The sequence below is a fragment of the Stegastes partitus genome, unplaced genomic scaffold (genome assembly GCF_000690725.1).
Source record: "Stegastes partitus isolate 25-593 unplaced genomic scaffold, Stegastes_partitus-1.0.2 Scaffold1179, whole genome shotgun sequence".
Taxonomy (NCBI): domain Eukaryota; kingdom Metazoa; phylum Chordata; class Actinopteri; family Pomacentridae; genus Stegastes; species Stegastes partitus.
In genome coordinates this window covers 206,180-233,130 of record NW_007578910.1, presented here as the reverse complement: position 1 = coordinate 233,130, position 26,951 = coordinate 206,180, and the positions used below count along the sequence as shown (strand labels likewise).

The 26,951-nt window shown below is 43.0% G+C and overlaps 1 protein-coding gene across 1 annotated transcript in view; it reads right to left on the bottom strand.

Annotated features, from left to right (window-relative positions):
• Positions 1-26,951, bottom strand: part of ptprb (protein tyrosine phosphatase receptor type b) — a 40,529-nt gene that overhangs the window by 9,275 nt on the left and 4,303 nt on the right. Inside the window, exons 2-30 of the mRNA XM_008297031.1 lie at positions 25,467-25,818; positions 22,118-22,255; positions 21,527-21,667; positions 20,911-21,171; positions 20,570-20,836; positions 19,355-19,471; positions 19,041-19,187; positions 18,354-18,471; positions 17,244-17,389; positions 14,216-14,482; positions 13,945-14,003; positions 12,772-12,976; positions 12,583-12,680; positions 12,105-12,270; positions 11,893-12,023; positions 11,349-11,496; positions 10,991-11,260; positions 10,228-10,403; positions 9,602-9,752; positions 9,104-9,204; positions 8,503-8,668; positions 8,139-8,420; positions 5,982-6,260; positions 3,731-3,880; positions 3,452-3,591; positions 2,648-2,784; positions 2,434-2,540; positions 1,477-1,582; positions 490-570 (exon numbers count right to left, since the gene is read on the bottom strand). Of these exons, the coding sequence (XP_008295253.1) occupies positions 490-570; positions 1,477-1,582; positions 2,434-2,540; positions 2,648-2,784; positions 3,452-3,591; positions 3,731-3,880; positions 5,982-6,260; positions 8,139-8,420; positions 8,503-8,668; positions 9,104-9,204; positions 9,602-9,752; positions 10,228-10,403; positions 10,991-11,260; positions 11,349-11,496; positions 11,893-12,023; positions 12,105-12,270; positions 12,583-12,680; positions 12,772-12,976; positions 13,945-14,003; positions 14,216-14,482; positions 17,244-17,389; positions 18,354-18,471; positions 19,041-19,187; positions 19,355-19,471; positions 20,570-20,836; positions 20,911-21,171; positions 21,527-21,667; positions 22,118-22,255; positions 25,467-25,818 (4,907 nt within the window). The remainder of the gene's footprint in view (positions 1-489; positions 571-1,476; positions 1,583-2,433; positions 2,541-2,647; positions 2,785-3,451; positions 3,592-3,730; positions 3,881-5,981; positions 6,261-8,138; positions 8,421-8,502; positions 8,669-9,103; positions 9,205-9,601; positions 9,753-10,227; positions 10,404-10,990; positions 11,261-11,348; positions 11,497-11,892; positions 12,024-12,104; positions 12,271-12,582; positions 12,681-12,771; positions 12,977-13,944; positions 14,004-14,215; positions 14,483-17,243; positions 17,390-18,353; positions 18,472-19,040; positions 19,188-19,354; positions 19,472-20,569; positions 20,837-20,910; positions 21,172-21,526; positions 21,668-22,117; positions 22,256-25,466; positions 25,819-26,951) is intronic.

The window sequence follows — 26,951 nt, the reverse complement described above, 5'->3', positions numbered from 1 at the left end:
AGGTTCTTCCGGGTCGTGGATCCAAGCTGCAGAACAATCCAGTCATCTGAGCTCGTTTATGTTAAATAATGACGTAATAAAAACAGGACGAGCCTCATAAATAAACGACACTCAGGGTTAATTAGGCCTCTCAGAGAACGAGGAACACCTGGAGGTCAGCTGATGAACGTTACAACTATCTGTTGATGCAGTTTGTTTGTCGTTTTATCGACTGATTGCTGTTTTATTAATTAATTATAACATGAAGCTGACGATCCGTCCTGGTGTCCACCGTGGAGGAGCCTCTATATCTAATGTGACGCTACGTCAGCAGCTAAAAGCTTCAGGATGATTAGTGTCTCCTGAGCTGCCGGCTAACGAGCTGCAAACACAAACACGCCCGTCTGATTAACGGCCGCGGCGCTGAAACACGAGGCCTCGCTGGAGCTCGTAATTCACTCGGCCGCGTGTTGGAAACTAAACGTCTCCGGGTTTACGGGTCGCACTCACCTCCGGACGCCGACGTACATCCCCGACGCCGGGACCTCCTTCCACATGCTCATCCTCACCACCGGGTTCTCCTGCACGGCCCTGCACAGCCCAGAGAGTTCACTTCATAATGAACAAATTAGAACAGTTAACCCGGCGCTAATTAATGTGTTTACAAAATACAAGTAATTAGCTCCATAAATTAGCTTTACGCGACCGCGATTAAGCGACCGCGAGGAACCGACGTGACATTTTGTGGAGCTCATTTTGCTGATGTGGCGCCAAACGAAAGTGCAGACTCAAAGCTAGCTTTACAGATCAGAGCAGTCGAGTCCTTAAAGGTCGAGTCACGTTTTCTGCATGTCTGTGGAGGTTCTCAGTCCTCCAGGTCCTGGTTCTTCTGGTAGATTCATCAAGTGGACTTGAGTTCCTTGAAGACGTTCCACCTTCATCCAAGAGGCTTCATCAGCTCTGACTGACTAGTTGGGAGTTCCAGATACTGAGATCCTGAAGGAGACATTAACACCTGAGTTTTAATTGGGGGTTTGTTGCTCCTCCCCCTCGTTATGTGAGTCGTTAGTGCTCCCCCTGACACAGTGGGGTTCGTTAGGGTCTTTGTGGCTCGGTGTGGATGTGGGTTCATCTTCCTGGGGAGAGATCTGAGGACTGTAAACAGGTGAGAGGTGATGCCTCAGACCTCCACCTCTAGAGGGATGGTCTTTCCAGTTGGACGTAGATGGTTCCTTCAGGATATCTGGAACTCCCAACCAGTCAGTCAGACCTGATGAAGCCTCTTGGATGGAGGTGGAACGTCTTCAAGGAACTCAAGCTGCTACGACTAAACTATGAGAACAACTATCAGCATTTAACCGAGTTTCCAACAGTCCACATGAGCTGTAAGGACCAGTCCATGTACCAGACTCTCCATCATCCAGACCTTCTAGTCGTAACTGCAGGACTCTACAGCAGGTTAGCTAAACACATGACGAGTATAAATACGTTACTCACACTTTGCGTAGCCTCTGTCTGTAGACCAGCAGGGAGACGATGGCCACCATCATCCCGATGAGGAACATACCAGCGCTCAGACCCTCCACGACGCCACCTAGAGGCTCTGCAGCACAACAGCACACAGGTGGAAGTTAGCGAGGTACGGTATGGAGGGTCACGTTGTCTTTAAGGACGAATAGCAAGAAGCCACGATGTCGATTCATTTTAGAGAAACAATTAAATTTACAATTTAATTAAGTTTAGTTTTAAATTGTGAGGTTAGTATGTTTAAGGTTAGTGGAAGGTTAAGTAAGTTAGACTGAGGTGAAGATAAATTTAAGTTAAGATTCAAATTCAGTGAAGATTAAATTAAGATTTTTGTGAGATTAAAGTAAATCTGGGTTAAGGGCAAATTGAGTTCAAAATTTAATTACGTTAAGTTTAGTTTTAAATTGAGATTCAGATTAGAGTGAAGTTTGAGTAAGTTAGGCTTCGATTAATGTTATATTAGTGTTCTCTAAAGCGATTGTAACTTGGTTTAAATAAAAGTTAGGTTGACGTTAGCGTAAGATAATGTTTGGTTCAAGTCGGGTTAACGGGTTTAAGTTGGGTTTAGGTTTGGGTGAGTTTAGTTAGTTGAGGTTTGGGAGAGTTCAGAGTAAATTTAAGTTGGAATAATGTCAGATTTAGGTTATGGGCCTTTAAGTGACTGAATTAGTTGATTAATCAGTTTGTCAGCTGACAGAAAAATAACCAACTACAGTGATAAACTATAAATAAATGGAGTCATTCTTTAACAAAAACTGAAAAATCTGACAAATATTTGCAGATTTCTGTGTTTTCAAAAAGATTATTTGTTGTTTTCTTTGTCAAATGACACTTTTAAACTATAAATCTGGGAGAGTTTGGAGTTGTTATACTTTCAACTGAACAGGAAAAGTTTTATAAAACATTCGGACTCTGGTCGGTTCTTACCGGCGTGGGTCCTGAGCGGCGAGGACAGGTAGGTGTCACTGAACAGAGGCTGAGAAAACTCTCTGTGGTTTTCGTCAAACAGTCTGGTGAAGGCTCGAACGCTCAGCCTGCACAACAACACAACAACACACACATACACAACAGCACACACACCTGGTGGTCAGATCCTCGTCACTACACCTGAGCGATGCTGCAGCAGCGTCGGGTTTCTTACCTGTAGGACGTTTTGGCTTTCAGCGGCCCGTCACAGAAGCCGCCGTAGCTGTCGCTCAGGTAGAGGTCATCGTCATGGTAATGGTCGCAGGCCCCGCCCAGCCGGTCTGATCCCGCCCCCAGGTTCACCTCCACCACCTGGTCAGGTGTTGATTGGACACAAGTACGCACACATTTTTATTTGTTTGAGTGGAAAAATGTTATTTATTGTTGTTGTTGTTCTACCCAGTACTAACTGGTGCATCTATGTGGGGACCAGCATGAGTTTAAACCTACTGGGACGCTTCAGGACAACGAGGACCTGGTGGAGCCGGTCTAGTGTTCAGTTCAGGGTGTGTTGTGTAAAGTTGTGTAAAGTTGTGTAAAGTTGTGTGAATGTGTTCTGACGGTCGTGTGTGTCGGACTTGTCTGTCTGGCTGACGACACCCAGACCGTCACCGTGGACTTCCTGAACGCCTCCAGGTGGTCCAAGTTCTACATTCCTGAATTTCTATTTTGTCTTATTAAGTGTATTTTAATAATTTTTATTATTAGAAATTAAATGTGTGAAACTTTCATGACATTTTCATTAGATTTGTTTTCCCGACACACCAGGCTGTTGTTTTGTTTTGTTCATGTACACATTTAATTATGAGGGATTGTTATGCTTTAACAAAACTACATGTAAAACACTAATAAAGATCAAACAACCATTTAATTACTCAGTTAAATACCATTTAAATGATTCTTTTTCTCAGTTGAGGACTGATCTGCAGATTTGTAGATATCAAAAACTTTCTTTTTTTGGTAGTGTTTCTGTTGCTACCTGTCCAGCGGAGGTCTCGGCGTCCTGCGGGCATCGGCTGGTGAAGTAGTCGGTCTGGTAGGCTCTGACGGACGAGTTGCTGATGTAGTCGCGGTAGGAGGGCAGAGGGTGGCGCTGCTCCGGCTGCAGCATCTCATTGGCTGTCAGAGGACAAACGACAGAGGCGTGTCTCATTAGCGCCGGAGCTTCGAAGTTTGAGGTTTGTCTGGATCGTCGTCCAGGTTAAAAACACTGCGATAGATTCAGGTTCAGAAACGTGAGTTTGTTCTGAGTTTGTACCGTCGGACTCGGCCACGATCACGGCGAAGTACCGCACGGCTCCGTTGGCGTCGCTGAACCAGGAGCAGTTGAAGCGGAACAAGATGGAGGACGACGTGACCTTCGATGACCTCTCGCTGACACGGACGCTGGAAGGCGGGACGGGAGGACCTGGAAGCAACACGATTGGTTAAACAGCCTGTCAATCAAAACACATGCAAATAAAGTTTTTAAAGTTTTAAAAAATTTTAAAGTTATTTTTTAAAATCACTAACTTAAGACAGTAAATCTCAGTTTATGTATAATTTAAATTATAATAAATAGGCATTTGTCTTTAAGTCCTAATTTGCCATCTCATAGTTATATTATTTTAAATTATGACATTATGACAAAAGTAAACACAATTACTTACCAACTTGTAGTTTACAAAATGCTTTAAACACTTTCTCATAATTAATTCATTATTTTAAAATTGTGACATTACAAGAAAGTCTTAACAAAACTCATGACATCCAAAAACTTTGCCACAGTATCCTATAATTTGGTCTTTATTTTTAATTGGTACGTCTGATTTTGATTTTCTAATTAAAGTATACATAATTTTATGATATAAAAAAAAAAAGTTAGAATTTTTTCTTACTTTCACAAAAAAAACTTTAAACATTACAACAGACTGTTTTGCTCTGAGCAGGTAAAAGTGAACATTATGACTTGAGTGTAAATATTATTAAACTTTTCTTTTCCTCTGCATGAATAAGTTTCCGTATCCGTCCAGACATCAGAGACTCTTCGTCTCTTTTCATCATTTCTTTTCTCTTTCAGCTGAACTGTCACCTATTAAAGAAAAAGAAGCTTTCTCGGGGATTTTCCTGTGTCATCGCGGTTTGTTTTTTTTTTCTTTGTCTTTTCCACTTTCCAGTCTACTTGTGTCAGGATGATTTATAACGCAACGCGAGCCGGCAGAGGGTGGAAGACACGGACGTGAACAAAGAAAGGAAAGTTTTCAGACTTTTGGGTCACGGTGACTTCCTCCAAAAGGACGAAGATAAAAAAAATAATAATAAAGTGACACGTCAAAGATGAGGAGACAGAGTGTGTTATTTACAGTCTCCGTTTGCCGTCGTGAACACGCACTAAAAAAGTTCCTGTGTCATTTGTTTTTTCATCGTAGCTGCGCCGGCTGTGGCCCAGTTACAGGGAAACTTCTAACTGAGTGGAGCTTTAGAGGGAAACATAATATAAGAGGTGATTATTTCCAGTGAATTCATTTTCAGACCGTGTGATCGTCTCGGTAAACAACCGACATGAGGACAAATAGATTTCTGTTGGAGGCAAAACATCATCAAACTTGTGACCAGTTCAGCAGCACAGTGGGAGGACGTCACACTCAGAGAGGTGAGCCGTCATTTCACTGCCCTCTGAAGGGAACACTCAGCTTTTAATGGGATTTGTTATCAGTCAAATAAATATAGAATAACTGAAGTGTTCCTTTAAAATGAAGTTGGGTAAATGAGAAGTTAGAAACGAGTGCTGCTGCTGCTGAGGACAGATTTATGAATCAAACTAATCCTGCTGCTCTCTGCTCCTCTGGGCGTCCCTGGTGAGGAGTCCTATTTAAACAGAACTTTATTTAAACAGCTGACTGCACGGCTTCACCTGAGCGGGGAGAGTGTGTCTGTGTGTCTGTCTGTGTGTCTATGTGGGGACTGATGGGAGTTTAGGACTTTGGGGGACGTTTGGGAAAAGAGCTGGTTCAGTGTTTAACTCTTTGGAATACTTGGACGTTAGAAATGTCCACCTAGACTGTTATTGGTGGATGTGAGAGGACTTTTTTCGGCTGCAAATCAAAGTCAAAGCAGCTACTATATACGGTTCCTCGCCCTCAAGGGTAAAAAAACTAAATAAAATTAAATATTATGTGGAAAAACTATTGTAAAAAATACACCAAATATCCCTCTGTGTCACTCGTGATTGGTCAGAAGCCATAGAGGCTGTGTTGTGATGTAGCCTGACCTCCGTTGATTGGTTGGATGAAGTCATGTGATTCTGCCCCCTGCCATTTTTACAGGAAGTTACCATATATGGATTCTTGCCCGATTAAGGGTTAAGACTTAAACTAGCGTGTGCATCTATGTGGGGACTAACATGGGTTTAAACTTACTGGGACGCTTCAGGACAACGAGGACCTGTTGGAGCCGGTCTAGTGTGTAGTTCAGGGTGTGTTGTGTAAAGCTGTGTAAAGTTGTGTAAAGTTGTGTGAATGTGTTCTTACGGTCAATCATGGTGACGGTCGTGTGCGTCGCCGGCGGGCTCGTCTGTCCGGCCGACGACACCCTGACCGTCACTGAGTATTTCCTGTACGCCTCCAGGCGGTCCAGCGTTACCGCGGTGACGCCGCCCGCGAGCCTCAGCGCCGAGGTCAGCTCCCCGTCGTCGTGGCGACGGCACTCGACCTCGTAGGAGTCGAAGTCGGCGTGAGGAGGCGACCAGGAGCAGGAGAGGGAGGACGAGGAGAGAGGGAAGCAGTGGATCGCCCTGAGGGGGGACGGACCTGGAGGAGGAGCGAGGAGGATTAGTTTGTGATTGGACGGGTTGTTGTTGTTGTTGTTGTTGTTGTGTAGTCAGTTTGTTTGTCTTCCTTGTTGTTTTCTTTTTGTTGTTGTTGGGTTGTTGGTTGGTTTTCTGCTTTTGAGTAAACACATGCTTGTCTTCGTTGAGTCAGTTTGTGTTTTCTTTGTTATTTTTGAGTCTGTTTATATTTTCTTCATTTTCAAGTCAATTGTTCTTTTTTTAAAATCAGTTTGTGTTTTTCTTGGTTGTCGAGTCCATTTGTGTTTTCTCTCATAAACTCGGGTTCTGTTCTTCTCTGACCTTCAGGAGGAGAACAAACTCTGGGTGTCTATTCAGAACCTGATCCGTCTGCTGCTGATAAACACAACGTCTCCGTTTATTTGCGCTGATCAGACGATAAAACGCCTCTTCAGGAGATGATGAATGCGCCGGAGAAACGACAGAAAGACGACGGTGAAGGACGACGCATTCGTCATGTTGTGGTTCGCGGCAGATAGAAACCTGATATCAGGAAAAATCTGCTCTTAAATACAAAAAAACCTCTAAAGGTGTTTATATTACAGCAGAAACAGAGAAGCTTTCACTCAGCGTTCTGCCAGTTAACACAGATAATGATTCTTATTTTAAATTAGATTTTTAACTCAAAAACTGAGATTAATGCGTCACAACTACAAATAGCTTCTTGTGTAAGTTTGAGTTCAGATTTAAAAGTCTAAATTTGAGTTGTAAATGGTTAATATCCTGCATGGCCAGGATCAGAAGAAAGACGTCAGTATCCTAACGTAGTAAATCCTTCGTGGCCTCTTTGGGCGACTTCGAGTCGGAGGAGGAAGGAGGCTGCAGATAGAAACTGGGTCGTTTTTTTTAAAATATGTGTGACCTGGATTTATTTATTTATTCGGTTCAGTTTTGATCCCTGCAGCCAGAAAGTGATTAAAAATGGATTCAGATGGACGGAGAGTTTTACATTTAAGGCCTTTGTTCTGCTGCCATCTAGTGGTAGAAATACAGAACTACAGCTGATATATGAGGGCTTTAGGCCTCGTATTTAACTATCCGCCTTACCTGCTGCCATACAGCCGTTTTAATTAGTTCAATTTAAGTTTTTATTATGTTTTAAATGTCCTGTTGTTCTTGTTTTTCAGGTTTTATTCAGCAAAAGGTTCTTGTGCTGCACTTTAATGACAATAAAGCTTCTAATTCTAATAAATATGTTTTTCAAAGACAACATGCTGCTCAAAGGAGGTTGTCTAGATCTTTCATGTGAGGCTTCCTGAGATGACGAACTGATGCTGTGTGAATAAAACTGGGTTGAACTAAACAAATAATAACTTCATAAGTAAAGTATGTTTATAGAGCAATAATCAGCTGGATTATCTGGAAAGGATTTCCTTGTTTGTAAAGACACTTTTAATTTTCTCCTAATTAAGAAATAAAAGTGGCTTTTGACTGTAAATGTGGTGGATAATCCGTCTCTGGTTTAGAGAGAAGACGCAGGAGACAAACCAGCAAATATTAAAGTTTGAGAAGCTGATATCAGTACTTTTTTTTTTTTTTTTTTAAATGTAAATTATACATTTTCTGTCCAACCACAAATCCACTGTCAGTCTGATTAGTTTAGCTGTAGAAGGTTGTCTCACTGATATAAACATATTAGCATTTGACAACAAGGAAGTGCATCCGCTTAGTATGAAGGTCGACTGATGAGTTTTTTTGGTTAAAAAGGAGAAATAAATTCAGCAACATTAAATTTCACTTCTATTTTGTATATTACTGAAATGTTTATGAGGCAATATTCTAACTTAATCTTTTCTATCTGGTGTATTTTTTTATCCAGTGACTTTTCAGCTCCACCTACTTGTCCTGACGCTCCTCTGGATTGGCTGGCTCCTGACTGTTACCCCGCCCCTGTCCCCGCCCCCGCTGATGGTCGTCACGGTGAAGTTGTACTGTCGCCCCGGGAACATGCTGCCGACGACGCAGCTGGTCAGGTGAGTCTTGGTGACCGACAGCTGATCCGGCGGCGTCCACTGCAGGCTGAAGTTGTCGTAGTCTCCGGAGGCGGGACCCGACCACGACAGCTCTATCGTGTCATTGGTTGGGCCCTGTTTGACGGACAGGTGGGTGGGCGGCTCTGGAGCTGGAAGAAATAAAAACAGGAAACACATTAGTGGAAAAACAACAAGAAAACCTTTTCTGTTGATGTGTTTTTATCGACTTACTGGTGCGTCCGAATGCTGAGACGTTATTGGTCAGCTCCCCGCTGTGCGTGATGACCTCAGCGCGGTACAGCCTACCAGGGATCAGCCCGGGGAACATGTGACTCCTGTGCTCCGCCCCCAGAGTCTGAGCTCCCAGAGTGGCTCCAGAAACATCGTACAACACGACCTGAAATCACACGAAACAACACAACGAACATTTAACACCAGTGTGAACTTCGATTACGCGAGTAGGAAAATCCCATTCAAAACTCCATTGACTTGTTTGTTTAAGATTCAATCCCACAGTCTCAACAACACAGTCATCTGTTTTTACACTAAAACTGGGAAATATCACAGCAACAAAGCAGTTCTGCTCTTTTGGGATGCACTGATTTTACACGTTTTGTGATGTGATATATATAAAATATAATAATAAAGATGCAAAAGACCTCTAAGAACAACATTTTTTACTGTGATGTTGCTCACACATTTATGTTCTAAGGTTTAATTTGGATGTTTCACAGATATATTTCTTTACATCGCAGTCAAACTGACATCACTTTTTAAAATGTAGTTTCCGTTGGATGAATCTAGCATCATGTCCGTCTGTCTGAGCGTTTACCTGGTAGCTGCTCCAGCTTCCTTCTCCCTGCTGCCAGTTGACCGTCAGTCTGTCCGTCCGTCCTGAACTGTGGACCTGGAGAGACGAAACCGGAGACGGAACTGCAGAACCAACGAGAGGAGGAAGAGAACAATAATAATTAGAAGTTTTGAGATATGAAACCTTTCAAAAACAAAGTCGCAAAGTGCTCCAAAGTGAAACAAATGTCAGATTGCACAAATGCTGAAAACTGATTCAGATGAATGTATTTATAAATGTAATACTGGAAACGTAGATCAAAAATCATATTTTTTCTGAACTACATGCAGCTACATGTCGCAATAATGCAAAACAAAATATACGGAATATTTTCAATATGAAATACCTGGTCACAAAATGAAACACTGAAATTTCATTCCCAACAAAAGAAGCCAGAAAACCTAAAAATATCAAATGAAGGAGAAGCAATGACGATCATATCTCCACTACGAATAACCTTGTGGTAAAAAGTTTACTGACCCGTTCTAGCCAGTACAGACGAGTCGCTGCTCATGTCTCGGCTCCAGCTCACCACCTGCAGCCGGTACAAACTTCCCGCTTGCAGCCCGGAGAAAACGCAGCCCTCTGCAGCCGAGCCGACCTTCTGCAGGTCCACCAGCTCACCTGCAGCCTGCAAACCACACAGTGACACGAGCATGAAGCTCAGTTTACCTGAAACATCATCAGTACATGTCTGGACGTGGCTTAGTTCTATTTTCAAAATACAAACATGACATCTTTTAATAGAGCACAACATCCGCTTCTATGCAGACGATACCCTACTGTATTTTAGCTGCAACCCCCAAAAATCTGGCCTGTTTTGTTTTGTTGGTTTGTTAGTGTATCTATCGCCAGATGTAAAATCCTAGTAAACACCATCATAGCCTGTGATAATGCTAATTAATCAACATACATGCAAGATATCTTTTCATAGACACCAGTTTACACCTTTATGTAGGTGATAACCAGCACCCCAAATCTTAACGAGACAGTTTCTTGTTTAAACTGCCTTGAGAACAATAAAAAAAAAACAAACAATAAAATAGATGCATGATATTTTTTTACAATTTAACTCTCAGAAACTTAAATTCTTTAGTTAGTCCCACCTGGTGATGCTCCTTCGCGCCTCCTGCTGCTCCCTGCCTGTGACTGGCCGTCCCCTCAGTGATGCTGTAGAGCGACAAGTCGTAGATGTCGACGTGACCGTCCGAGCGGCTCCACGAGAATGACAGCGAGGAGGTGTTGGTCGCTGTCACCGTCAGATTACCGACTGCGGCCGGACCTGAAGGATGAGATTCAGCTCAGGTCAGAATGTTTGTTTACGTCTCAAAGACTGTAAATAACATAAAGCTGCACTTTTGTTCATGAGTTCACACATTTCTGATTATGCCTGTAATCTGAAGAGAGAAGCAACTGTGAAGATGGAGTAGCTACAGCAACTGTACGGATCAATCTGTATTTTATACACATGTAAGAGGTGAACATAGTCTTTGTTTTTATCTTTATTGTACTTTTGTATTTCTTGTCTTGTCTCTTACTGTGCGTCATTGGTATCTAGCTGCTGTAACGTGAAATTATCTTATCAACATAAAGGGACTACATCTCTAATGAAGCTATACTGTCTTGTGATCCATCATGATAATCGATTAGCTTGTTAACATTTACACAGTTTTGCAGTTTTTTCCTTTTGCTTTGGCTGCTGCAGCTGTGTTACTTTCAGTCTTTATTATGTTTAAAATCTTCGTATTTTTCGTCCTCTCCAAGTCTGACCACTCAGATGTTCCTGAAAAAGGTTCTACTGGGTTGGTTCTTGCAGTCAGAACATGCTCAATGGTTCAACATCCCAGTAAAGGTGCTGTAGCGACTCACGGGTTTGTCCTTCTGCTGTGGCGTCCTTCGATGGGACGCCGCCGCTCAGCGTCACCAGCTTCACTCGGTACCATTTCCCTGAGGTCAGACCCTCGAGCCGCTCGCTTCGACTCGTCACCGCGACCGATCGGTTGATCAGAATGCCGCTGTCTTCGTCCAGCAGCTGCAGGCTGTAGCCGTCGAACACACCGACCGGCCGCTCCCAGCTGACCGTGAGGCTGTGGGTGGTGTGGTCGTTGTCGGCCTGCAGGGCGGTGACTCGGGCCGGAGCTGGGAGACGAAAAACACGACAGCCAAGTTAACGCTGTGGTAAAATCACCGCAGCTGGATGAATCACATCAGCTGTCTGGCACCTCACCTGTCCTGCCGGTCGCTGTGTTGCTATTGGTGAGCATCCCGCTCAGTGATTGGACGGTGATGGAGTAGGCGTGCCCTGGGATCAGATCCAGGAAGTCCAGGGAGGAGACATGTTTGGGGACAGGACGAGTCTCAATGGCCGCTCCGTCCTGAAGACAAGAAGCAACGGAAGAATTATTAATAATTCATCCACTGGTCTTTTCTCTCAATAATGTTTTGACTGCAAAAACTGAAACGTGGGCACGTTATCCATCATGTCAGTTTATATGTGTACATATCCACGTGTAAATCCATCATACCTCGTACATTGTCTTTATGAGACCTTTTTGTCTTATCGTACTTTTGGTAATTCTTGTCCTGCTTCTTTCATGACTCATCTGTATTCATGTACTAATAATTCGTCCATCATCCATTTCACTCTAAAGTAAAATGTTCTGTGTTCGTCCCTGGATGATGAAGCTGTATCTGTAACTAAAAAGGTGCCATGTAACAGAAATACTCAAGTAAAGTACAGTAACTTGAGTAAAAGCGGCAGTTGGACTCACTGGTGTTGACAGGGACACGATGTACATGTCCAGGTCTCCGTCTCCAGGCGTCCAGGAGACCACCAGTCCTCCAACAGAATCCATGTGGCCGGGCTGAGGAACCAGGCGGAGGTTCCCCACAGCACTGGGAACTACGGGGCGGAAAGAAAGATGGAACTCATCAGACCTGGACTCTGAGGCATTTAAATGATCCGGATACTCGACCGTCCTACCTGTTCGTCCCTCGATAAACTGGGCCCTCTGGTTCGTCCCGCTGAACGTCGACACCACGATCTTGTAAAGCCGGCCGGGCGTCAGAGAGGTCAGCCGGTGGTGGCGGACATCGCTGCTCAGCGTGACCGGAGGGAAAACACGAGTGTCGTTGAAGAGCAGGGTGACCTGGAGGTTCAAGAAGGGATGTGGTGAATATTTTCCTGTCAGTAATTGTCAATTGCTGCCTTTTTTGATGCAATCTGACTAACTTTCTGTTCAGGTTATGATCAGCCCAGGTCTACTTTCAATATACATGCAGGACATCTTTAATACAGCACAACATCTGCAGATGATACCCAACTCTTCATATGAAAACTTCCTTCAGAACATCCAAAAATAGATGCATGTTAATTTTTCAAAATTAAAGTCATGAAACTGTATAGGAAATAAATCAGTGGGACTGCTCTGTAAAGTGTCCATGAATCGATTCAATCTCACCTCATAGTGGTCCACGTCTCCGGGGGCGGGGTTCCAGGTGACATTCAGGTCAGTTGTTCCCGCGTTGCCTAGCGACAGACTGCCCACGGCGGCTGGAACTGCAGTAAAATGAAACTCAAGATTGTCACCAGAAACACAGACAACAAAACACAACACACTTTATATCTACTTTCTGTGTTTTGGACTCACAGGTTCGTCCGTCAGTGGAGACGCTGCTGACGTAGTCGCCACTCCAGGTTTCCACGGTGACAGTGTAAAGCCTCCCTGGCGTCAGGGACGAGAAGACGCACTCGTTGTGTCCGGCGGAGACGCTCTTGTTCTGCAGAACGCTGTGGTTGTAGCGGATCAGAACCACATAGCGGTCCAGATCTCCAGCTGCGTGACGCCAGTAAACCTGAAAACACAACACCAGAGAATTCACACAGAGATACACTTTAGAAATGGTCTTAAAAACTAATTCTAGTACCTTATACTACGATATATGTCATAACAGTATTTACTTATTTTGTATTTTGCTTTATTTTTACATTAAAGCACTTTGAGCTGAGGGTGTTGCATGAAAGGTGCCATCGAAAGTTATTCAAACTATTCTATTATTAACTGACACAATGACTTTCTTACGGATCCAACATTACTCGTGTTATTGTGCTTGACAAATTCTTTCTTTCATACATGCAAAGTAGAACTTCTTGTGTTGGTTGTGGTGAGTTCAGGTCCCTCTAGTCCCTCTAGAACTCCTGAGGGTTCAGTATTCATCCCAGTTCTATTTTCAGTGTAGGACAGAATTTAATAAAGCACAACATCCGCCTTTATGCAGACGATACCCGACTCTACCCCAGAAATCTCAAAGACACTCTCTTGTTTAAATTGCCTTTGAGAACATCGAAAAATAGATGCATGAGAATATTTCACAATTAAACTCAAAAGCTTTTCAGGAAACAGCTGGAACATGACAACACATACATGCTCATACATGACTGAACAGATGAAACAAAGATAATATTACGTAGAATAAGCCAGACATTGGCAGAGGCAGTAATGACTTCAAGATGTGAGGGTAAGAACATCTCGTTTGCCCCACAGACTCTATGGAAACAACAAGATAGACATGCAATTTGGTATTCAGTCTGTTTTGGACTGCATTGACCTGAAGGGATCTGACATGTTCTAAGAGAGTTAACCAGGTTTTAGAAAATGCTATGTCAAAGCTAGGAAGTCGGCATAAGGGCAACATCAGCTCTGATAGTCATTTCAGCTCAGTTGTGAAGTCATGTTCGTCTCCACTCAGGAGAATCTTGAAGGTCTCACTTTTCTCTGCCTGTCCTAAAGTCAGCTAGTGTTAATGTTGTTATACTGACACACCTTGAGGAAGTCGTCTCTTGCAGAGTGAACAGCTGTTGGATTTTGCACAGTGGCAGGTTCTGGAAGACAGAAACACCAGGAACATGTGGAACAAAATACATGTTAGGAAACCTGTAACATACAGACCAATCTTTATCATCTGTGTTTTATTTTGGGAAAAGTGTACAAATAAACACAAAAAAATAAACGGCTAGAAACACAAATGAAATTAAACCAGAGCTCCGACTAACAGAGTCTGAAAGTGTAAACAAGACTTTCAGCATATCCTTACGTGTCCGAGCCTGGACAACGGTGGCGTTCTCCAGTTTGCCGCTCCTCGTCACTATGACGACCGAGTACAGTCGCCCGGCAACCAGCGAGCTGAAGGAGCACTCGGGCGGCGAGGATCGGGACACGGGCAACGTGTGGACGACTCGCCTCCCGTCCTGAAGTCGGACCAGGTAGCTGTCGACGACGCCCGACACGGGATGCCACGACACCTGCAGGGCGTCGGACCGGCCGCCGTTAGCAACAGTCACCTCAGAGACCGACGCTGGCGCTGGAAGTCAGAGATGATTGTTGTTGTTATAATGCAGGACTTTTGTGGTATTCAAGATGCTTTATTTGAGTCGTAAGACAAAATTAAAAATATAACATAAAAAGAAATCGAGGTTTTCTGATTTGATCTCAAAAATCATGATCGAGGCATTTTTCAACTAATCTGTATTGAATCCAAGCCCGATTCTTTGTTTACGTCCGCTGTCACAAAGGGAGAACACAGTGTGTGGCAGGACATTAGGGATGCAAACTTTGAATAATTGCTTTAATTAATAGTCAGCACTATTCTCAATCAATGATCAATAACAAGAGTTGTCATAGATGATTCTGGTTTGTCTTAACACTAGTTCTAGTTGCAGGTTGTCACACGAATCTTTGCCACAATGCTCTCTGCTGCCACCATGAGCTGTAGTGTGAGTGACGCCTCCTCTGGTCTCTACAGGATTAAACAGTGAGAGGCTCCACCTGGTGGAACAACCAGGTACTACAGCTATCTACAATACATTTTCTGACATGCGTATAGTGAATACAGATTTCTTTTACACATCTCAGCAGTTGTTTGCACATTTTTCAATTCAATTCCGTTTAATTTATGTCGTGCAAATTCACAACATGTGTCATCTCAAGGCAGCTCACATGGAAAGATAAGGAAGAAAACATTCCCCTATACCAGAGTAACACCTCAGACAGAGCGAGGCTCAGGTACAGCAGCCATCTGGGTGGAATGTGTTTCATATACCTTTATTTAAGATAAACGTGCCTTTAAACAAACAAACAAACAATAAAAGCTGAACACCAGATCAACGTCATCTTGATAACGTGAGCAAACTCGGTGAACCCAAACACTAACCTTCAGCCACATCAACGATATTGACTGTAGAACAGTTAAAGGTTATCTGTGGGGCTGGAGGCGGGGTTTGTTTTTGTTTTTCTCCAGGCTAAATGCTGATTGGTTGAGGGCAGAATAACAAACACACACACACAAAACACACACACACAGTGTCCTGAAAATAACTAGGACATTCTTTAGGAATACAATAGGTCCCTGACCAGGAAGTGAGTGTGTGACTGTTTGTGTAGGTGTCTTTGTGGGGACTATTGTGAGCTCTGGATCTTGTGAAGACATTTGTGGGAACTGAGGACATTTTTTTTCTGGTCTTCTCTTCGGCGCAGAGCTTCAAAGATGTGTTTGAGGGATCGGATTTAATTAAATGGGATAGGGAGAATGCAGAGTGAAGGAAGCCCTGACAAAGACAGACGTACTGACGTATGTGTCTTTGTGGAGACTATTGTGATCTTTTGACCTCGTCAGGACGTTTGTGGAAAGCGAGGACATTTTTTTTGTCTTCACTCTGGAGCAGAGCTTCAAAGGTCTGTTTGAGGGCTCAGTCTTGATAACAGGGTTCAGGTTAGACTGAGGTTTCCATCGGGGGTCTGGGGCCGGAGAATGCCACTAATAGTCCTCACAAAGATAGACGAACCGGCGTGTGTGTTTGCGCAGGAAGCCTTTGAGCACTGGGAGCGCTGGGAGCACTGGGAGTGTCTTTGTGTGTCTGTGGAACATTCCAACCTTCTTTTCGGTATTTCAGCTATTGTTCTGGAAAACCTCTGATGTTATCGCATAACACACAGTTTGACTGGCTATCCTTGTGAGGACCTGAGCACCGACCTCTGCCCGTCACTGCTAATGGAGCTCCAGCTCCAGTAACCAGGTGATTGTGTTGAATTCATTTGCCACAAAAGAAAGAAAACACACAGTTAACTAAGTTCAAGCTGACTTTGACTGATAGTATTTTTTTCTCCAGATATTCTGTCGACATTGTGAATTACTTTGGTCATAATAACCGTTAGATATTACGACAGCCCTGTTCTGAACCTTCAAACTGCTTTTTGAAACTCTGTCTGGTGTAAACATGTGTTTTACGTTGCAGAAATGTTTTCAAATGTGTCCAAATTAACACAATGCAAGATACACGGAACACATGAAAAAGTGTTTAAGGAACCTTTGGCTCCAGTTACAGCTCCTGGACATTAGAAGAACACGTATCATGATGTTTATGATGACCGAAGTATAAATAAGTATTAGTGCAGTGGAGCAACATGACTTCTCATATTGTTTTCCCTTTGATTTTGCTGTTTTGACGTTTTTACTCATTTACATATATGACATGAAGTCCATGTGTTTTCAGTTTGTAAATACGGCAGAATATCAGGTGAAGGTGTTCAGTTATGATCAGCTGTTTTTGTACAAGTAAAATCCTTCTGATTTACAAATTGAAAAATACTTAATAATAAACTGGTGATTTGATTTGTCTTGATTACAGATGAAGCTCTCTTTGTCAGAAACTGTTCATATTCCTGTTCTGTCTGTTGGTCGTTTGGTCAACGGGGTCACTCAGGTTTTCCTGTTCACAGCAGCTGAATGTGTTTGAGGGGAAACAAGTTCTGCTTCTGAACATTGACCCAACACAATAAGGGTCCGACCAGCCAACAGTTTAAAGCCTTACATAAGCTGTCGAGTGTCTTTGTGTGTGAACTCTTCACAGTTTTTCTGTTTTCCTGAGCAGAAAGCAGCTCAAGTTTGTTTTAATGTTAATACGTTTATTCTAACAATGCACAGAAAGACGCAGTTAATGCATCTGGTAAAATACAGACTTTCAAAATGGACTTCAGGTTCAGTAAAATGTGCAGTGGTCGCCTAATGAAGTGAAGGAAATGATTTAATTGTAGTTTTGTGTCTGCTGTGTGATGACTGGTGTCACCTGTGTGAGCCTTCAGACTGGTGGCTTTGGACTGCAGCCGTCCGCTGACGGTGACGACCTGCAGCCTGTAGAGGGCGCCGGGCGTCAAACCACTGAGCAGCAGAGAAGAAGAACCAACTGGAACGCTGTGGTTCTGAATGACAACACTGTGGAGGAGAAGCACAGTTTGGGATTTAAAGAACGAGTATTCTTCTCTTCAGATACAAAGCCAACATGTTCCACCCTTCTTCTTCTTCTTTTCTTTTTTTTAAAGCAAAAGTTGAATTTCTTTGATTATTTATTTTGCAAAAAATGAACAAATCTGGAGCCTAAATAAGTAATACTTTAAATAAACACATTTCCCTCATGATACTGATGGTTTTACATGTATGTCACCATGACATGCTGCAGCAGATAAATCTGTTTATAACTGTGTCGAGCAGAAGGTTGGTGGGAAACAGCCTGACTTAGAAACTGGGCAAAATATGTTATTACTAGCTAATAAAACAACTGTCATTATTTAATTTGCATTAGTGTTCAATTAAGTTCAATTCAGTTTTATTTTATAGCCCAAATTCACAACATATCTCTTAACAGAGTGAGATACCTTACAAAGTGGTCACATACTTTTCCTCATCACAAAGATGGCAAACGTTTGCAGAGATATGGTGATATCTATGCAATCACTGCACCGCACAGACAGCAACATGTCTAGATATCAATATTTTTATATAATAATTAGTTCATGAGTAACTTAAAGACGATCGGTGTGTGTAGATATGGACAGAGAGCTGTAACTACAAATATGTTTCATGTAAATTCAAAATTATTTTTTTGCCAAAATGGTCACACTTGCCACCCTTGCTACACCTCACTGCAATAAATACTCCAAGATTGATTTAATTGAGAAGAAGAAGAAGAAGAAGAAGAAGAGATGTAAGTTTGGCCACAAACTGCTGCCGTTGGGCTCTAATGGGGAACTTTTATTGTTGACGTCCTGAGTCAACATGTTGCTCTGTTTCTAAACACAAAAATACATCTTGTTGCTTGTCTGATAGAACTCGGCTAACAGTCTCCACCAGTATTTCCAGTATTCGTGCTAAGCTAGGCTAAACGCAGACTGCGACCCACTTGTCTTGCAGCAGAGTCAGTGCGTACGAGTCCACGTCTCCGGGCGGTTTCTCCCACAACGCCTGGAGGCTGTCCACGCCCGAGTTGGTCAGGGAGAAGGTTCGCAACGCCATCGGGACTGTAAAACACACAAACAGGTTATTTTATTAATAGATGTGTCAATAGAATTCATTCATTGTTTTAATAAATTTTGACTTAAAATAATAATTGATTATTTGTGGAAATGGTTTTATGGCTACGTTAAACTATCTTAGCATTTACAACTTAAAAAAACAAAAGCATTTCTGTGACTCCCAGTTACTGAATATTTGCCCGTTTTCATAACTTCATCATGAAATACAATGCAGAAGAAGTTTATTATGAAAAGTGAGACAAAAGTGTCATGACATAATAAGTGTACCAGGGATAAATCCTACTATAATACAAAAATGATAAGAAATATAAGACCTGATGATTTTAAAGGAGTTTTAATGGTCTGTCCCATTTATACTAATTACAATCACCTAATTTTATTCTGTAATGTCTTTTCTGTTGAATGCTTCGAGTACGTAACACCCTGAATATTTCATGTTACTGTACAATCTGCTACATTTGAACAAACCCTCTGCTCAACCATGTGGGGACCTGCTTCATCCTGCACCTATGACGGGACTGATTTTGTCCCCACAGGGCGAGATGAAGACTCACCTGTCCTGCCCTCGATAGACACTGAGGTGTTCAGCTTCCTGCTCCTGGTTGTCACGGTGATAGTGTACTGCCGTCCAGGTGTGAGCACATTGAACGTGCACTCCCTCATGTTTGGTTCCACCTCCCTGGTATCCACGGTGACATTACCTGAAAACAGCAGCAGCTACAGCAATGAGAAATCGTCCAGCTCGAACTTTTAATGGATCAAGATTCAATTTTCCAATATGAGGCTCATAAATTCACATCTTGAACTCTCTGAAATCATTATTCCGAAGCAAATATTTCTGTCCGACTCAGGGGTGCTGTGTCACTACCGTGGCTAATGGTGAGGAAGTAGCTGTCACGTGACCCGACGGGGGCGTGGCTCCACATGGCGCTGAGCGAGGTCTCGTCCGAATGTCGAATGTGAAGGTCCAAGACCGGAGCAGGAGCTGCAGAAGTGTGGCGGTTCATTATCAGGTGGGTTCAGGTAGAAACTGAACTCCTTCAGCAGCTTTTCTGTAGCAATAAACTGTTTTATGCACTTCTGTGATACTAATACATGCTGTCTGTCAATTATGGATATCTACATTAATATACTAATTTATTTTAACCATCATATATTTGTGAACATGTAGACGTCTGTATAATCTGTTGCATATATTTTTAATTTTTTTTTTAATATGTTTCTGCACCTACTGTCACATAATTCTGAAATAAAACACAATCTCTGTCACGTATTGCTATATCAATACTCATTGTGTGCATATTTTTGTGTTATATATTTATTCTCTGTACCATTATATACTTTTCTGTAAAACATTTCTCTAGATATTTTCTGTCTCGTGTCTTAGAAGCGACACATTTTTGCATTTACTTTACAGGATGTATGTAAATAGTAAAAACAAATCGTGTTATGATATATTTTCTGGAATATATTGAGGGTTTGTTTCATAGAATTTTGGTATTTTATGTCACATATTCTATATAAATATGAACATTTTGTATATTTTTCTGTTATATATTTTTTTTAAAATGTGTTTCTTAATCTTTACTTTTTGATATACTTTAGAAGTGATATAGCTGCATTAATACATTTCTACATTAATCTACACTAAGCATGTCTTTCTGGGGATTTTTTTGTTGTTGTGCTAATTGTTTATATTTTCTGTAAAACATTATTATCTGTCCAATTCTTATGCAGTAGCAAATGTTTTGTTAAGGTATAAATATGGTTCTGTTATGTTTCTGCACTCTGTTTGGGGAATATTACAAACATATTCATTTAACACTGGAGTAATACATTTTTCCTTTATAATATAGTTATACTTGCTGCATTATTTTCTATATGGATTTATGAAAATGTAGTTGTAAAACTACATTTTCATTATATTCCTGTTGCTTTCTGTCGTGTTTCCACAGTAAAAAAAAAAACCCACTTCACTGCATGAATGTCAGATTTCTGCTATAATAGCTCTGCAGTACTATATATAAGTACATGCATGACATATTTTTGAGGCGGTACATATTATTTCTGATGTGTTTCGGACCTGTTGAACCCTCGCAGCTGCTCTCAGCCGTCAGTCCTCCGCTCTCCACCCTCAGCACGGCTCTGTACAGCCTCCCAGGCGTTAGTCCCGTCCCAGGAAGGCTGTGGTTCACTGCCTCCCGGGGCAGAGCGGTGCTGACTACCTGCTGGGAGCCATCGAACAGCAGCAGGGTGTAGTTCTCAAAGTGACCAGCAGGAGGCGACCACGTCAGGAGGAGGCCACCGGAGGCAGCAGGAGACAGGACGAGGGAGGAGGCTGCCGATGGAGCTGGAGACGAGACGAAGACGAGATGAAGAAGAAGAAAAAACATCAAACAGGAGAGCTTCATGTCCTCGTCTCACCTGTTCTGATGCTGACTTCTGATTGGCTCGTCAACCCGCCGCTCCAGGACGTCACCGTGACCCGATAGGCCGAGCCGGGGATCAGATGGTGGACGGTGACGTCGGTGGCGTCCGGAGGCAGAGTCGTCTCCCAGCGGCTTGTCTGATTGGACGAGAGGGCGACGATGAGCGCGTCCAGGTCGCCGTCCAGCTGTTGCCACGACAACCGCAAGCTTGTGCTGTTGTTGTTGTTGACGGTGACGTTGGAAACTGCAGAGGGCGCTAAAGAGAAAAATAAAACCCGATATCCTGTTTACTTCTGTGTTCCCTTCTTTGTTCCCTTGTTCTTTTCCTTCCCTCCTACTGTTCTTGTTTCCTTCCTTCCTTCTTTCCTTTTGTTTTTCCTTGTTTCCTTCTTACGTCTTTCCTTATTTCCTTCCTTCCTTCTTTCTTTCCTTTTCTTTTTCCTTGTTTCCTTCCTACCTTCTTTCCTTGTTCTTTCTTTCCTAGTTTCCATCTTTCCTTTCTTTTTTCTTTCCTTCCTTCCTCCTTCCTTTCTTCCCTTCATTTTCTCCTTCATTTTTTCCTTGTTTCCTTCCTTCCTCCTTCCTTCTCTCCTTTCCTCCTCTCTCTCTACCTGTCCGAGCCTCGATCGTCCAGCTGTTTTGAAGCTCTCCGGCCTCCGTCACCACGGTAACGTTGTACTGTCGCCCCGGCGACAGGCCGGTGACGGTGTGATGCGTCGTCGTGCTCTCTAACGTCTCGTTCTTCAGCAGACCTGCAGCAGAAGAAGAAAAGGTCACATGACTGTTTGTTTGTTTACAACTGTCATCCAGTTAGCTTAGCATGTTAGCATTTGTTACACAATGATAAACACAAAGTGCAGTCGGGGCTGATGGGTAAGTCCTTAGATCTGTTCTGGAACCACAGTGTCAGAAAGACATTAAAACTTCAAGATGAGAATCGATTCATCCTCTGGAGATCATCAACGGCTGCACAAGATTTAACGCGAATTAATCCTCTGAGTCCCAGAGTTTCCTCAGAGAGCCTGAAGGAGAATCCATCTTACTGGATCAATGAATAGATGCAGCATGGATCAGAACCAGAGACCAGAGGAGCCAGTTGGTGGAGATACATTCATCTGATGGTGGAACATCTTTCTACATCTGATGGTGGAACATCTTTCTACAGCTGATGGTGCGTATCTGTAGGAACCCGACAGACGTACCTGACTGATCCGGACTCCGAGGATGTTCCCAGAGCTGCAGCCTGAAACACTGCGTCCTGCCAGGGCCGGCCTGCCAGGAAAGTCCCAGGCTGCTGGAGGAGCTGGAGGTCACCGCCAGGCCGAGCACCGCCGACGGCTCTGGTTCAACACAAAGACGCACAATTAGACCACGTCTGAATCCACGTTACAGACTGAAAACAATCTCAGATACTCAACATGAACCATCTTAAACTTCTCTGCATTTACACCACTTTTGTTGTTTTTTTAATTTTGGGTGGAACAACTTTTCATCGTCTCTAAAGTCTCTCTCTTGCATTTTCTGTTGTTCTTTATGCATCATATAAAACGCTTCCAGCTGCTCCTGTGTGGAAAATTTACTTCACAAATAAGCTTCAGTAAGTTTAGCAAACAGTGTTTAGACATTTGTGTGCAGTATGTTTGTATTTACAATATTGTTGTTGTTGTTGTGCTACAAGTATACGACAATTATCAATGTCTATATTATCTATTGTTTCTGCAGCAGCATATGTTTTGTGAAATTTCTGCACCTATAAATCGTTTTTTGGGGTTTTTTTTTAAACGTTTCTGGCATACAGGATTATTTTGTGCAGTACGCTGTATTCCTGATGTCCAAACAAACTCTCTCTGATTCCTAAATTGCTCAACTTAAAGCCCAGTGAGTGACGACGGAGGTTGAAACTTGGTGTTTTTTGTCACAAACATTCAAACTAAATCCTGTCAGAGAGATGCATTGTGGGAAATCTGGGTCAAGGTTGGGTTGCAGACTTTGATGAGATCAGGTTAAAGATGTCAAGTTTCACCATCAAGTACATTCACGTCCTGATTTTAAAACTCTAATGTCATTTAAGTGCATATTTTTGAGAAAAATAGCATCAGACTGGGACTCGATATCTGCAGATATTAAATATTAAATCACTCAAATCGTATCGGAGCAAAAACTACTTGTTTGGGGGAAAACGTCAGGTCCAAACATTGCTGCTGATATTTCCATCCAGAGGAATTAGAACAACCTGATGTATAGTTTTGTTTTATTTTTATTTTCCTGCTGATATTAGTTCATGTTTTCATTGTCTGCTGCTGTAACAATGCAGGTTTCTCCACTGGGATTAATAAAGGCTCGTCGTATGGTATTTAGTTTAATTAATGCAGCTTTAATGTCTCACTAACACTCGCGACGGCGTCTCGAGGAGCTAAAAGAAGTAAAAATACTCCGGCAGAGGTTTTGTGTTGCCGTAAAGGTCAGTGGATGTAACGGTCGGCGTTGCTCCGAAAGATAAGAAGCCACAAACGCCTCGGCACAAGTGTTTGCATCGCTGAGAAGGTTACCGCCGGGACTCGACTGGGCGCCGCTTCCTCCCAACACAACCCGCACAAACACAACACACTGGTGTACACAAACACAACACACCCCCCACGCCCTTTTCCCAGCGTTTCCCACAGAACAAAGAAACAATGGAGGCAGGAAATGTCTGAAGCCGGAGCTCAGCCCACGATGGAAATACACTCCAAGGGTCCAACTTCTGTTCTGGACGTGGGCCAGCGGCGACCCGCGACTCGCACACAATCATGGGGTTTTCTATCGCCGTCCCTCAGCGGGTCAGAGGTTCCTGCAGCTAATCGCAGCAACGCAGAGGAGGGAAGCTCCACGACGTGGACTCTGAGACCCTCCGAGGTCGCAGGAAACCAAAGATCTGAGTCTGTTCAACGTCCAGCGCTCAGCGGAGACGAGAACCAGATTCATCGTCTTCAGACCACGTGTCTGATATTAAACCCTCTGAACCCACCAGCAGGTTGGAAAGATGGTGTGTTTTAAAAAATCCCACAAACGGCCGTTTATCACCTTCCCTGCAGCAAATCGTTGGTTTAGTTGGAAAAATCTGATCTAAAAATACTTCTAATGCGTCATAATTCACTTTCACAAACCAGGCAGAAAAAAACACAAATCAGACAAAACAAGACAAGAAACACACAAAATCAAAAAAACTACACAAAAAAATGACAAAAAAGGCAAAAACAACTCAGACCAGACACAAAACGACCAAAACCAGACACATCACAACACAAACTAGCAAACAACTACAAAAAAACTAACAAAAAATCCCCCAAATGGTCGTTTATCACTTTCCTTGCAGCAGTTCGTTGGTTTCATCGGGAAAATCTGATCTAAAAGTCATGATATTGCATCATAATCGCTTCATTACAAAATAAAACAGACGATGGAACCAGGTTCTGGAGAAAACCAGGAAACTCTGCTGCTGAGTTCAGTGGGTTTACAGGTTTTACAGATTTTCATCCTTTTATCAGGACTCCAGACCAACTTTCTCATTTCACCTCCCACCTGGTCACAGGTGGACATACGACCTGCTGAACATGTTCTTATCGATGGACGCTATAATTTACGATGTTCCCTAAACGCCCCACACCTGTGGTGCTCTGACAGGTGTTTGACCTAAAATGACTTTAATAAGAACAAACTGGGGCTCTGAGGTCAGATTAGATGAAACCACATGATTTTCTTTTTTCTTCTCTGTGAGCAGAAAAACCAGCGACTGCAGCTGCGCTTCGTTTTTAGATCACCTCGTTTTAAAACTTAAATAGTTCAGAACACTGAAGCTAGAAAGTTCTGGTTCCACCACAGCGGTGAACGCTGCAGCTTCCTGTCGGTTACAGCGACGCTAACGCTGCAGCTTCATCATCATCGTTCAGTCGCAGCCTGGAGCCGCCTTAAATCTGCAAAACGTCAGTAGATTAAATATCTGGGTCGCAAAACCAAAACATCTTCATATAAAAAATAAAATAAAAAACCCCAAATGGCTCCATTCATCAGTCAGAAACTGTAAAAACAGGAAGATTTGATTTTCAGCTTCGTGTTTTTCCATCAGAAGTGTTTGATTCTGCGTCTCGTTTTTAAAATTTGCCAAAAATAAAACATCCGTTTGTCAGATTTGGGGGAAAAAAGAAAAAAAATAAAAACAAGAAAGAAACGAGGAAAAGGCAAAACTACAGTTTAGCATAAAACAGTCGATTTATTAATTACCTGGAACAAAAAAAACTCCATTTATCATCCAGAAACTGTAAAAACAGAAGGACTGACCAGAGTTTTTACTTTCCGACGGTCTTTAAACTACTCGTCTGGGGCTGCTTGGCGTGAGGCATTTAGGGAACATCGGTAAACTACAGCGTCTATGAACAGTTCAGTCTGAGGCCAGTTCATAGGAACACAATCAGAAATCAATATGCTTTCTGATTAAAACAGAACCAGTAGAACCAGCAGACATTGGTGCCACCAGTGCTCCCAGTACAACCCTGTTCCTCTGGATGGACTTACTGGTCTGAACGGTGACGTTTGCAGCTCCGTCGCCTCCCGTCGACTGAACCTGCAGCAGGTACTCGGTTCCGGGCTCCAGATGATCCAGAACGCAGCTGAAGACGTGGCTCGGTTCCCCGTCGGCTCCTCGGGTCTCGTTGGTCTCCACGTCCTCCTCGCCTCCCGTCCTCCTCCTGATGCACTCGGTCTGGTCGGCGGCGGCGTCCGGAGACGTGACGATGAAGGAGCAGTTGGATCCGGACGTTCTGAGCGTCACCGACACCGAGTCCAGACCGGATTGTGGTTCTGATGCTGAGAAGCTGCATGGAGGAGAAGATCTGGGTTGTTCTGTGGGAGCTGCAGCGACCACATCCTGCAGACAGAAACACAAACACAGTGTTGAGTGAAGGTTGTTTCTGCAGCTTGTGGAGCTCCAACAGGCTGAACGTAGTTTCATAAACGTTCTAAACATGTTTTATTGTGTTTAGATGAGAACCAACGAGGAGCACAAACTGAACATCTGGATGGAAGCTGCTCAGATGGAGGTCACCACAGACGCTTCTGCTGCAGCAAAGTTTGAGACTCTGCAGCTTTTTCTTTTTTTTCTCCACAAAACAGGAAACAACAAATTTTTACGGCCACTTTCAAGTCTCCAGAACCTGGACTCTGGGTGGAGCCGAACTTTGATCCCATTGTTCTGGAACCTCCAGGAACCCGCGAGGTTACGCTCAGAAACACCTTCATCCTCAAATTACATCTGACGAGCTGCCAGAAATACGCCTCAGCTTCCTTCAGCAGCTTCTCGTTTTAACCCTCTGAGGTTCAAGCTTCACTAAAGTCCTGCAGCTCTGAGGAACCAGAACCACAAGAAGCAGGAGAGACTCAGAGACGGTTCTGTCAGCAGGATGGAGATCTTATGAAAGAACTAAATAAAAGACACAAACCAGACAGAACAGGACAAAACACACAAACAATGACTAAAACTAGACAAAAATGACAAAAACTAAAAACTAAACAACACAAACTAGAAACAAAATGACATTACTGTTATTGTTGTTGTTGTTGTTGTTGTTGTTGTTGTTGTTAAACAATCAGGGAACCAAACTACGGACCTTTACGTTGACGTTTCAAATAGTTTAAATCTAAATTAGATCAAATGTAGAACACTTTGGGCCTTTAATTTCAGTATTTAATTAATCAGGTTCGTTTGTCTAATCACAGCTTTTCTCCGTCGCTTCGGTTCGTTTCCAGAATCTTCCTCCACGTCAGCAGAACATCTTGGATCAGCTGCAGGAGGCCGGAACCGGTTCTACATCCTCAGTTCATCTCCTAAAACTAAATATCTGCCAGTGAACATGTCAGTGGATCAGAACCACCAGTCCTAGTGTCAACGGATCAGAACCCCACCAGTCCTAGTGCTAACGGATCAGAACCACCAGTCCTAGTGTCAACGGATCAGAACCCCACCAGTCCTAGTGCTAACGGATCAGAACCACCAGTCCTAGT